The sequence below is a fragment of the Symphodus melops genome (assembly GCF_947650265.1).
Source record: "Symphodus melops genome assembly, chromosome: 15".
NCBI classification, from domain to species: domain Eukaryota; kingdom Metazoa; phylum Chordata; class Actinopteri; order Labriformes; family Labridae; genus Symphodus; species Symphodus melops.
In genome coordinates, this window is record NC_136705.1 from 16,608,739 (window position 1) to 16,621,497 (window position 12,759).

Sequence of the window (12,759 nt, forward strand, 5' to 3'; positions counted from 1 at the left end):
TATTGTCATTGTTGATCAATGGAAGCTTAAAAGAAATGGTCATATACTTTGAACTTGTGTTTATTTCCTTACTTTGTGTACATTTTTCCACATTTAAAGCCCACTTGTATATCACATTTTTAGTTTTCTTTCTGTTTTTCAGAACTGAACAAGAACCGTAGGAAGCTATTCGAGCCGCCCATCAGGTCTTCCTTTCTGGAAGGGGGAGCGAGCGGCCGCCTCTCCCGGCAGTTTCACGCGGACATGGCAAGCATCAGTGGGCGATGGTAATCTCCCCTGGGTCCTCAAGCCATCCCAGCACCGTCCTTGATGGAGTCCAGCCTCCTGTTTCTCTGTGTCTGAGATGCCCAGGTTTCAATGGATGTTTACCCCATCTCAGCTTTAGCTGAAAAAACAGTGTTCAGAATGTTTTGGTTGCCATATCGTTTAACTATATATGTTATACAAAAAGCCATAATTGTACCTATAGTGCCAACAGGTGATAAAAAAAAAAAAAGGATTTCTCAGATACCTGAGGTGCAGTGTTCGCTCCCTAAAGAGCTGTTAAGTCTGTGAGGAGCATTACGATATGAAGGTTGTTGTTCTGATTACAGTCCAGTGTTTCTGTCCATGTTTAGTTCAAGGGAACAGGCAGAATGATTAGTACAATCATTTTACACAGTGATACTACCTGCATTTGTATTATGCTGTTGTATCAGTGACATGCACTTTAATAATACTAGACTTTTGCCTGTGAAAGCCTAATTAATAATTCCTGAGACTGAAGTAACGATAATGCCGATGCATTTTTTTTTTTTTTTTTTTTGTTACTGACTAAAAGCACAGATGCATTTTGTACCAAACCAAATGTAAGCACTTAACCAGTGAGATTAGGGCGCCATCAAATGAAGTGCAAAAAGAGGTCATTAACTTCAGCCCATATACCAAAGGGAAGTATTCTTGTGGCCTTTGATCTTCAGCTGCTTTTACGAGTTTGATTGGTTGATATTCCTTTTAGGTCAGTGTGCGTGTCCAACCACAGTCTGTTTACGAATGTAGACACAAAAAAATCAAATCTTTTGTACTCATTTTGCATTGTGATTTTATTTTTACTACCAACTTAGGGGGAGGGGTGGGATGTGTAACAGCTATCAGTTTACATATGTGTTTTTTGTATACATTCATAAATGATTTTGTTATTAGATTATTTGTATCTTTTCACCTCCCCCTGCCCTTTTAATCTGTGGAGTCGTTGTGTGGCTGTGCCATTAGACAGCAGCAGAGACAAGAGGCAGTCAGGCTGAGCTTTACAGGCCTCTCTCTGTGTCAACATGCATCTTGCTGTGGTTTTCCTCCCTGTTTGTTTATAGTACTTTATTTTTTTTATAGTGGTCTTTTGTCTCATCTGTTATTCGTCATGGTTTGCTTCCCTGTGGCCCCTTCTGTGTACCAAAAAATCTCACAAAGCACTCTTCCTCATCTTGAGGAGCTCTGTGCCCTTTTTTTTGTCTGCCTATCAACTTGCTGTTTGGCGTAAAGCAAGAAAAAGACCTCACTACAGAGCAAGGCCATGCCTTTGTATCCAAAAATGCCAATGTACATAACTAGTTTTCCGCAGGGAGATTTTCACTAAAAACACTAGTATTTTCTGACCTTACTCTCCGGATAGGAGGCGCATCACACAAAGAGCTAGTTAGTTCACAGCCTATGTGTTTTTACACCAGCATGTCTAGAAGAGGCAAACACAGGGGACCAAAGTCTTCCAAAAGACTCTGAGATTTAAAAGAAAAAATAATAGCAATCAGGAATTTTCTGGTATCAGCCGTGCAATCAAATATCCAGAAAACCTGGTTAAGCAGTGTTTAATGAAGACGCAAGACTGTGTATTCAGGAGTGGTGTTTATTTTTCTGAGCTCCTGTATTAGGTTTGGTCATATGATTTAAAAAGAAAACATCTTTTTTCCTGCAGCTCTTTAACTTTGGATGACTCTAGTTTTCTTTTTACTGAAGTTCTGCAGATTTATGGAAAGGATTCAGTCCACAGGCCAAGGTCCTGAGCATTTTATATGAAGTTCATCTTTAGACTCTTTTTCGTTGGAAAGGTGTTTCTATTTGCAGTTCAAAAAGTAGAAAAGTTAAGCCTAAAGAATGTCTCATTTAGGTACCAATGACAATACAGTGTTATAAATCTATGGTATGAAGAGAAAATCATCACTTTACAGCAGATGGAGATTTATTATAAGAAACTGATGGAACAGATATTGGAGGGAAAAGGGAAGACGACTTATTTTCACCTCTTTGTAATCCCATGATTCCCATTAAGGTGACCGTTTGCTCATCTTGTCCACCTTGACCAGTGACTACAATCACGTACATCTGATTTGAGCCATTCTCAATGTGTCAAGTTAATAACACTATACTTAATTGTCTGACATGGTTGCCGATACCAACCAGGTAATTGTCTTTTGTTCTCCTTTAAAGTCTTTGAAAAAGAGACATAAAGTGAGAAAGCTTTATGGGATTGTTTACAAAGACAGAAAGAAGAAACCCGGGGCTGATTCGCCTCACTCATCATGGTACTTAACTGTTGAGCACTGACTATCACAGTGCTGTGACTCGTGTTCCTGCCTAGCAGACATTTGTTTTCATCCCTCACTTATGTTTCAGATTGGTTTTGCTCAGAGGGCAAAAAGAGGTTCTTGGCTTATCAGGTAAATGTTGTTTGACAAATTACGGATCATTGAAGGGACTCATCAAGTCAAAAAGTTTACTACCAGCTTGTCTACTCTGCCCTTGATGCAATAGTTTCACAATTATGTCTTTGATTTTTTTTTTTTTTGTATTAGTCATGTTTTTGTCCCCAAAGGGATTATGTTGAAGGGTTCGTTGTACTGCAATCAAATGGTACATTTATAATAAATGTAAACCACTAAGGAAATGTTGTATACATAACATTTGTATACTTTCTTCATCTTATACAGCCATTGTTCGAGTGTGGGAAAGGTATAATTCTGCAGAGTTCCAGAGAGGAATTTGTCTGTAAACATTGCCATGAGGCCAAAGCTCTGTTCATTGTGGCATCTGTTGATGCTATTGTTATTCTGATTGTATTGTAGAACAGATATAAACAGGACATTTTGGAGAATTTGTCAAGCAAAATGTTGGTTCAAACATTCAAATGATATAATGATGGTAATAAATGTATGCAAACAAAATCCTGTTTTGTCGTTTTCTGAATTTCACGACCGAATTTCAAGCATCAGGTTTTTTTTTTTAAATGCTCTCGGAAAGTCTTCATCGTTTCTAAAAATAAAGACAGAAGAGGATCTATCCATCCATCTGGGCTTTAACAATATTCTTAAATAGGTACAGTATAAACAAGACATAAAGAGATAAAGACAGCCCAAGCTTGGAGCGATGAATTATTATGAATTAATGTAACTGATGTGCTTAACTAAAGCCTATTGTAACAGTCCTCCCTACCTGCTTAATATACATAGTTTGAAAGTCAGCCAAAATCCATTCAATAGTGAGTGATTCGGGTAGTTGTTTGATTTATTCACCAGATTGAATAAGGAGTGAAAACTACAAGACAAAAGAAAATGCACAGATTACTGTCATAAAAAATCTCGATGTAAAACATTTTAGAGGTGGGAGTTGATTAAAAAAATGTAACTAATTAACTCAGGGCTTTCTAATTAATTAGTCGAAATGAATCGTAGTTTAAGTGCATCTCAATATTTGCCCTAAAAAGCAACACTTTTCAGTCTAAATGGATTTTAGTGGATGAATTAATTCAACGCATGCAATTGAACCTGCTTCTCAGTTTCACAAAGCTGTTGGATCTTGTTTGAAATTAGTTTTTCTGGACAGCAGTTGGAAAGTTGGATCACACGTTGCTACCTTTAGCACATTTTCTAACCCCTTATCTTCTACCACTAATAGTGGTCTTCATTCCAGAGCAACTACTTTAGCGAGTTGATTTCTCAGTTTATCAGATGTTGAATTACTAATTTTGGTCCTGAAGCCAGTCATTTGGTCTAAGTTTTGTATGTGAGGCCAACCAACCATTCTCTGTGGTTGATACACCATCATTCAAGACAATGTTCGAAAGCTTGCAACCTCTTTGTACAGTAATGACAAGGAAAACGTTATGCTGTAGAATACATGAAGCTGCAAAGAACATGAAGAACCGAATCATCAAAAAGTTGAGCACTGTGAACCATGTTGCTACCACAACAGACTGCCGGTCTGCCAGAAAAAAATATTTACTTAGGTGTCACGGGATAGATCAAAACTCTCTAGAGAGGCACTCCGCTGCATTGGCTTGTAGACGTGTCATCGGCTCGCACGTGTTTGATGTACTTGCTGCAGCAGAAGAAGAAATCCATTCTGAATACCACATCAGGGAGAAAGTGACCAGGACGACAACAGACTGGCTCAAATTTCCTGAAGGCCTTTCGAACATATGGCGTGGAGAAGAGAAGACGAAGTCACTGATGGACAGGAGGAGAGAGACTCCATTCTTGATGATGTGTCAGAAGATGAAAGTGAGTTCGAGGTGGAGTGTCAAGATGTGTCTGCTATTTTGGATGACGACACAGGTCTGGAGTACCAATGTCCCAAGCGCCAAAAGAGTGCATGCCATCTCCTCAATCTCATATCAACAGTTGACACCACTGCTGCAGGAGCTGGCAGTGAAACACACAAGAGGCTGTCTTGGTCTGCTTTTGCAAAATGCAATGCTCTGTGGAATAAAACCAGCAGGTCAACCACAGCAGGAACAGTGGAACGTGAATGCAAGTTGCAGTTCCTGCGACCCAAACCGTTGGAGCTCGCTGTAGAAGGAGCAAGGAGAAAAAGCAATCCACTATGTATGCACAGCATTGAAGATAAAGATGTAAGTTGGCTGAACTCACATTGTTTGTTAAAGAGTAATGTCAGCATTGCTGATTAAGGTGGGTGAATCCACCTGTCTTAAGTTTAATATATTGCAATATGATTTAGTTTTCTTTACATGGTTGTGTGATAATTGTTGTTGATTTGGATGAAATAGTTTAACTTATTATAACATCCTGGATCTCTGAAGAGAGCGTCTTAAAAGCTGGTAAATATACTTAATCAAGTATATACTTGTATCAATTTAAATGTGAATCTGTAGACCTTGACATACACTTACCTGCCACTTCATTCTGTCCACTTGTAGAATCTAATTTGATTCATTACAAAAACTCTGCCATGATTTCTGTCTTTACAAAGTTTTGATTGACACTATCAGAGAAGAATTGATTTGACCATATTTATTGTTGAGGTTGCACAGTAGTGTTGAAACAGACTGTATTGTTTTGAGATGTTTCTAATATTTTGGCCACCCAAGAGGGCTGGAATATTAGAAACACCAGTCAATGTATACAGTACTCTAGTACAACACCACCACCCACTACCACTTCAATAATAAACATAAAGTAGAATTGTTACCTTTCTGGCAGTGTCAACAAAAACGGGAAAATTGTGAGCTTTGTTAAAGTAGAATTCATGACAGACTTGTATTGCATTATACAGGTATAACATGTGTCACAAATATACACACAAACAAAAAATACAAAATTATTTTCTGGAATATTAAGTGTTTCATCAAACATTTTGATCCCACTAACATTGAAGATCTACTATAGGACTGTTAACAAGCACGGATGAATACGCACTTTTCCAACTGGGTGTAATATCTTGCCTTATAAAGCAACTGCACTGTTAAAACAAGTAAAGTCAAAATGTCTTTAAATCTGTATATTTGTATAAATATTTTAAAAGCAACTGGGGGTTTATTGACAAACAAGGAACAAATATTAAAGTAAGAAAATTATGGTAATGTATATTTTACATAATACGTGGCCTTTAAGTTATAAACACCTGTATATCCCGTTTTGTGTTTGTTCTAAATGCAAAAAAAAATTTGTTGTTCGATTTAATACATATAAAACAGAATCACACAAATTCATATTTTATTCGTGTACTGCTCATATATCTCTCACCAGCTGCTCTTACTGCTTCTCCTGTTTTTGCACAACAATCAGCAGTTGTACCTTTCTGTATTAGTCCACTGCCCAGATGGCATATATATATATATATATATATATATATATATACATATATACATATATATATAAAATAATAAAATGTGAATTTGTGTGTTAAAATTTAATAATTTTAACAATGTTTTGCCAGATTGCTGTTGGAGTTTTACAAATGCTCAACAAGTGTCATTCTTGTCCTTTCAAAGTGTAGTTAGACCACTTTGGCTGTTGTATCTGAACTAACATGTCCTGTTGATTTGGTTCAAAGGTTTTCCAGGAAGACAGATGTTATTGTCCAGAAGAGGTCTCCTGCATTCAACATGTCTCCATTCCACTGAAGAAACCCCCTGACTCTGAATGGGATTTCATACAGGTCAGTATTCTCTCTTTCATTTCTCTCTCCATGTGTTGTTTCGATTTCGACAAACAAATATCTACCTCAATCTTACAAAACAATTCATGTGTTTTATCTATAGGCTGTTTGCACTGCCAATTAAATTTGCACTGTTTTTTTTCGACTGAGTATATATTGTTTATTTCTGATTGATTATGAATATGTAGTTTTTTGTTGTTTGTCAGAGTGACACTGGAATAATGCATCACAGAGGAAGAGTGATAATGCATATGGCAGTCATCTCTCCTCTCCACACACCCAGTCTCTAGTAGTTCACACAGGAGCTAAGAACTAAAACAGAGTCCTTCCTTTTTCCTGAAGTCAAACACATGACAATATGATCCCAGGATTTTTTTAAAAGGTCAAATGAAGCTCACAGTGACAAATGACCTACTACTCATTTTCTTACATAAATGTTTTGATCCATATTTCTGAAGAAAATGTTTCTTTCTTTGTTTTATCCAGATCAAGACAAATGCATGACATATTTGACAGCGTCTATGCTGCCAGTTTTTTACTGTGACATCTACTTCATGTTTTTGTTTAAATTTGGTTTATTTGTTTAAGGTTCTTTTTAAAAGCAAGCTGAATCAGCTAGGCCTTGCTTCCGAGCAGCGTATTGCGCCGATGCTCTGAGAAGACACTTTGGAGCACGGAAAATGACTTTTCACACATGACTGTAGAAGCTCCTAAAATTGGGGCAAAGGTGTGTGCTGTGAGAACAGTCGTCATAGCCTGGATTTATACGGATATCCATGGCGAAATTAATTAAGTTATAATATAATAAGTTTTTTTGTTTTGTTTTGTTTTTTTAAAGATCTGTGCCTCAAGTCGGGGGGCACAAGCATTTATGCAGGCAGGCCCGGCCCCCTATGGCCCGCCGATAGCGACGGGTGTGAATGTGTCATTGGGCAAGATGCCGATTGGGATTAGTTAATTCTGATGGTCACGTTACAAAGAAACTTCTGCTCTGACGTTTCTTCCAATCTGTCCTGTCCCTTAAAATACTAGACCATCGACAACATGAGAAATACATGTGTACAAATTGTAACTGGATTCTTCGTCTCCATTCCATTTTCTTTTTCATTATAAGGATCATATAATCCCTAAATTGTTTGGTGAAGACTTCCGATGTGAAATCCGATCGCAGTTTTATTGCTTAATGAATTAAACCATGACAATGGATCTGATTTAATCTGAGAAGTTTAGCAAAAATAACCTACTTTAAAGAAGAGACAACAGCTCAGTTTAATGCATTGTTTAATTTTCCCTGCTTATCTGTAATGTGCAGTGTACAAAACACTGTTATTTAAAACCTCAGGGGGGCAGTGTTGGCACTGAAAAAAAAACTCACTGAAAACCATATGGAACGGTAACTCAGCCAACAATTGACTTTCTAAAAAAATATGTGGTTTTTGCTTAGACAAGATTTTTATAATATTGAAGTATATAGGTGTGTCACTAAAATATGTTTTACTTTCTACCTTTGAACCTTAGATTTTAGTGTTTGAAATGTTGAAACTTTAGAGGTATTTATAAATGTGTGAGAGAGGTTGTGTCTGACTTCACACATGTAACCAAAAGAGTAAACAATCTCTTATCCTGCTTGTAGTTTGCCTAAAGTCAAGTTGGTGATTTAATTAATAGATATAGATAAAGTGCTCTGAGCCTTACCCACATGCCTCCCTGTTTATGGCAGTAAATTCAAGTTCAGATGGCCAACAGTGAAAGAGAGAGAGCCTCATCCAACACAAACAAGACCTTGATAGAAACAGGTGGTGCAACTGATTTGTGATCCTGTGACTTACTGGCTCACTCTCCTCTGTTATTATTTTCCACAAGAACCAGGTAAAGAGGTAAACGCACCGCAGATCGTCTTCATGTTAGCATCACAACACTGACTAGGGTGTAAATACTGGTACGTAATCATGAGAAGCACAGGAGTAATGTGGTGGAAAAATGTTTGGAAAACAAAGACCATAAATCAGAGCTTCAAGCATCGGCTTTTTCCTGATCAAAGAAAAAGTTTCATGATAAAGTGTATCAGGCTTTTACAAGAATCGGTACCCATACATTTAATCCCATAACAGTCCCACGTGTATCAAGTATAATAGTTCTAAAAATATGAAAGCTTTTAAAGCAAAATGGGTCTTTCTTGGTCTCACTTAAGGCCATTACATGTAGGGCCCAGCTGGTGATCATTCTCAGTGCCCAGCGTGACTAATTTCAATTTCATGTTCTTTTGTGAGAGACGACAGAATGAAAGACAGCTAAATTGCAGAGACAAGAGGTGATTTTTTTTTTTTTATTGCCAACCAATCATGCATTTATTTTGAATTCTAGCAGCCTCGACACTTGAAGACCACAGTTTCACATATTGTTGTCATGGGCAGCTTGCCTCTGCAGGAAAGGTGTAAATGAGAAGAGCTGTGACTTGGTTTCTGCACAAAACACCTGGCTTTTATCCAGCTGAACATATGCTCACAGCGTCTGATGAGTCTGGCTCATTGTGTCTGTCAATCTGTTTCATCCTCCATGTTCATCTTTTCTTATGCAAAATCTCCCTAAGACAGCAAATGTTCTTGTTTCCATTCCTGCAGCTCCTGGTGCATTAAATGAACCATTTCAGTAGGAGACTGTGCAATAATCTTCCTGAATTCAATCAAACACTGACTCATTGCAGTTCTCTGAATATTGTAACGTTGTAAATGTACACTGAGAAGCTTATTTCAAATGTTCTGCTTCTGTGTAATAAAGCCATAAAACTCTACGTTTTTTTTTTATTCATTCATTTGCCTCTCAAAGTTGTATGACTGCAGGATATAGTTTACTATTCTGAGGATAGGATAAAGCCTTTTAAGTATGACAGATAATTAACAGGCCTAATTAGCAGGAAACATGTTTGCTGTGTTTTTTTTTTATTATTATTATTACTTAGTCCGATGAGGAATACTACTCTTTATGATCTTTTATATTTTTCTTTCTGCTCCTTGTCTCTTTTGACAGAACTAAAAATGTAACTTGTTCGGGCCGCTGTTAGCTGTTTTTTTCAGGGTCTGGCAGAAATGATAAACCCCAAGCTTTAGTTTTCATCTTCAGAGCCAGACCCAGAGAGTGACACAGCTTCCAGACCATCCAGAAGATCCATGCATCCAAATCAGCCAAGACTCCATCTGGAGTCCATCTGGAGTTTACAGAGCTCATGATAAAGTCAGGTATCAACTCCATATAGTTTACATTTCTAAAAGAATACTTGAGTTTTGGGGAAATAGGCTTGTTGTCTTTGTAAAGAGATGGATGGGAAAGATGCTCTTTTTTAAGCCATACTTGAGGCTATAACCAGAAGGGAGTTGCCATCGCTAAAGACTGGAATCATTTGGAGAACAATGGGGCACACTATAAGCCAGTTTTCAATATTACATTAAAAATACTTGTGTTATCTTTTAATTTGTATACATTATAACAAGTAGGTTCTTCATGAAGGTATTGGGCCTCCATTTTGTCCCATAGTGAAGAAAAACAAAATCTCCAAGATGTATTGGCTAAATGTTAATTAAATTCCTGTCATTAAAAATTATTTTAGGCCTCAGTCACGGTCGATTAAAATGTGTGTGCTCTTTGACAGTTGAGTAACAATGAAGTTCATTATTCTTTAGATTTAATTGTAATAACAGATTGGTATCGGTGAAGTGGTTTGATTCTTGAAGAGCCGCGGATAGAAAGAAGTGTATTTCATTTGGAGAAGCACGGACACACATTGCCTTTATCAATCAAACTGCAGCTAAGCTGAAGCAGGAGCTCACACTGCAAATCAATGACACGCTTCATTTATTGCCCTCAGACGAATGTGTTTGTGCTATGGCGTGACACACACAGACACACACAGACTCACACACACACAATCACACACACACAATAAGCCCAGGAGACTTGGTGTTGTTTCCTGCTAATGTAAAGTCTTGGAGCCTGTGCTACATATACTCACTCATGACTGACCTTTTGGATGAGAAGAGATGTGCAAAGCATTTGCTTGCAGATGTGTTAGAGTACATATATAATACATTTATGTATAGATATTGGGGAAGATTTGTATCTCCCCTTTCTTTCTTTGTCCATCTATAAATCCTAAATCTGACAGGTTTTCTGCTACTATTACTACACCTTCTCTCCCTGCTTTCTCACCATCTGTCACTGTGTGTTCACGTGGCCTCTGAGCTTGGGGTGCAGCAGAGTGAGCAGATCAGACTGCCAGAAAGGGGCACACTGGGACATATAGTGCACATACACAAACAAACACATAAATCTGCACGATATGAGGCCAGGAAGTAAGCAAATAAATTCAGTGAAACACGATTGAACGTTTTGAGAAAAGGAGGCAAAACTGACAAAAAAGGTTAAAGATGAAAGGATGTGGGTGATTTAGAAAAAACATTTGGGGGGAGGGGATGAACTTGGCTGGGTGTTTGTCTTGTATGGGACACAGTGTCGCTCTCCCCCTGTCCTCCTGCAGCTCTACTGGAAACACTGATGCTAATACATGATGAATCCTGCTGGAGGGGACGCGGGTGGAGACGAGAGAAGGGGAGAGAGAAAGGATGGCATGGAGGAGGGATAAAGGTAGGATGAGAAGGAAGTCTCCAGAATCGGTCAGCTTCCTCCTCCCCCTCCCCCTCCACCTCACCCTCCTCTGAAGCTGTAGCAGACAAGCAAAGCATGCAGAGAGGGGGGATGGGAAACAGTGGCAAAAAAGAAAAATTAAGCTTATTTAAAAGTAGAGTAGTAAAGGCCATAGACTATTTGTTTATGTTTCTGCCGAGCTCACTCACTGGCTTATGGAATTATAGTGAAAACAGAGTCATTTAAACAGATGCTGTGTTAATCTGTGGACATCAGTGCAAAGCTCTTTAGTGATCAAGCATATTAAACAGCATGAAGGTTTGTATTAGTCATGCTCATATAGAAAAGATAAAAACAAATGCTGCTTTAAACTTTGTTTACATTAATAACTTTGGGAGGAATTATATCCTGCAGCCTTTTCTTCCGACAAAGCTTCGGCGTGTTTGCAGACAGGGACCAGAATTCTGACCTTCACTTCTAAGGAGTTATATTTCTCAGGATGAAATTTGAGCCAGATGCAGCATTGCCTTGATCAAATTCTGAGCCTGAAATAAATTTCAGTGGTGCTTGAATCTGAATGTCAGTGTGATTATGAGCTTACCGGGATTTTAATTTGCCTGAACGCCGCAACCCCCTTTTCTAATCCTGTTCCATGCATGAAAAAGCTCTCGCACTACTTTACTGTAACTGTGACTAACATGTGAACATTTGAATATGAAGAGGTTATGTGGCTGTTGGTCAGCAGCAGTAAGGGGGAGCCGGGTGTTTGAGGGTTAGGGGAGGACAAATTAAAAAAAAGGGCACCAGCTGCACCAGTTGGGGGAAATAAAACTGACAAATTGTTTGGGTTAAACCATTTTGAAGCAGGTGCTGTTTTCTGTTTTTAAAGGCATTAATGAATACCCAGTGGAACATTTAGTTGCACCCCTTAGAGTCAATTTATCTTGTTTCATTATCCAGTTGGGGCAAAAAAGAGGGTATTTTGCCTTCTTTAAAAACTAAATTAACCTAGAGTCTGCCCATCACCCAGAGATGATGTTGATGCTGTGTCAGCATGCTTCACACAGAGATGAGCAATGGCGTCTGCTGAAATAAAGACTCTGCCATGTGTCTTTAGGGCGCCTTGCATAACACTGAGAGGGACACAAACTAATAGAAAGTGACATATATTCTCTCTGATGCTCCCCTATAGAGGAGGAGACAGTACTGCTAAAGGAAATGAAAGATTGAAAATGATTCCATCGTGACTCCTTGATGGTCAAATTGTGTTACAAGAGCGCCTGCAGCCCACAATGCGTGTTTAGCCACAATTTGCCTGTGCACTTGACCTTTTCATCGCCTTGGCAATTGTGTTCCTGGGAGTCACTGATAAAAAGGGTGTAGCAGTCTATAGGGGAGATAATAACAAACACACCCAATACTCTCAAACAGACATAATGTCGTTTTCTGGCACCCACGGGGTTTTGCATTTTATTATGAGCCATTACAATTCAAGAAGCATCGTCTAAAAATGCTAATTCAGAGGCTCTTCATTCATTATGGTGTGCAATATGTCAGACTCGTCCCTCAGCTCATTATTATGGGTTCCACTTGCACCTGCGCTCGTGCAAGAGGGCCACACCTGACCAAATAAGGACATGTGAGATACCCTTGTTGGGATGACGTTACCCGTGGACAGGGAGAAAGGAGTGTGTG

General features: G+C 38.5%; 1 protein-coding gene across 1 annotated transcript in view; it reads left to right on the forward strand.

The window, feature by feature from the left end:
* bicc1a (BicC family RNA binding protein 1a) overlaps positions 1 to 3,185 on the forward strand; it is a 55,250-nt gene extending 52,065 nt beyond the window's left edge. The window contains exon 21 of the mRNA XM_079363154.1: positions 143 to 3,185. Within this exon, the coding sequence (XP_079219280.1) occupies positions 143 to 270 (128 nt within the window). The 3' untranslated portion in view covers positions 271 to 3,185. The remainder of the gene's footprint in view (positions 1 to 142) is intronic.
* Positions 3,186 to 12,759: the final 9,574 nt, after the last annotated feature.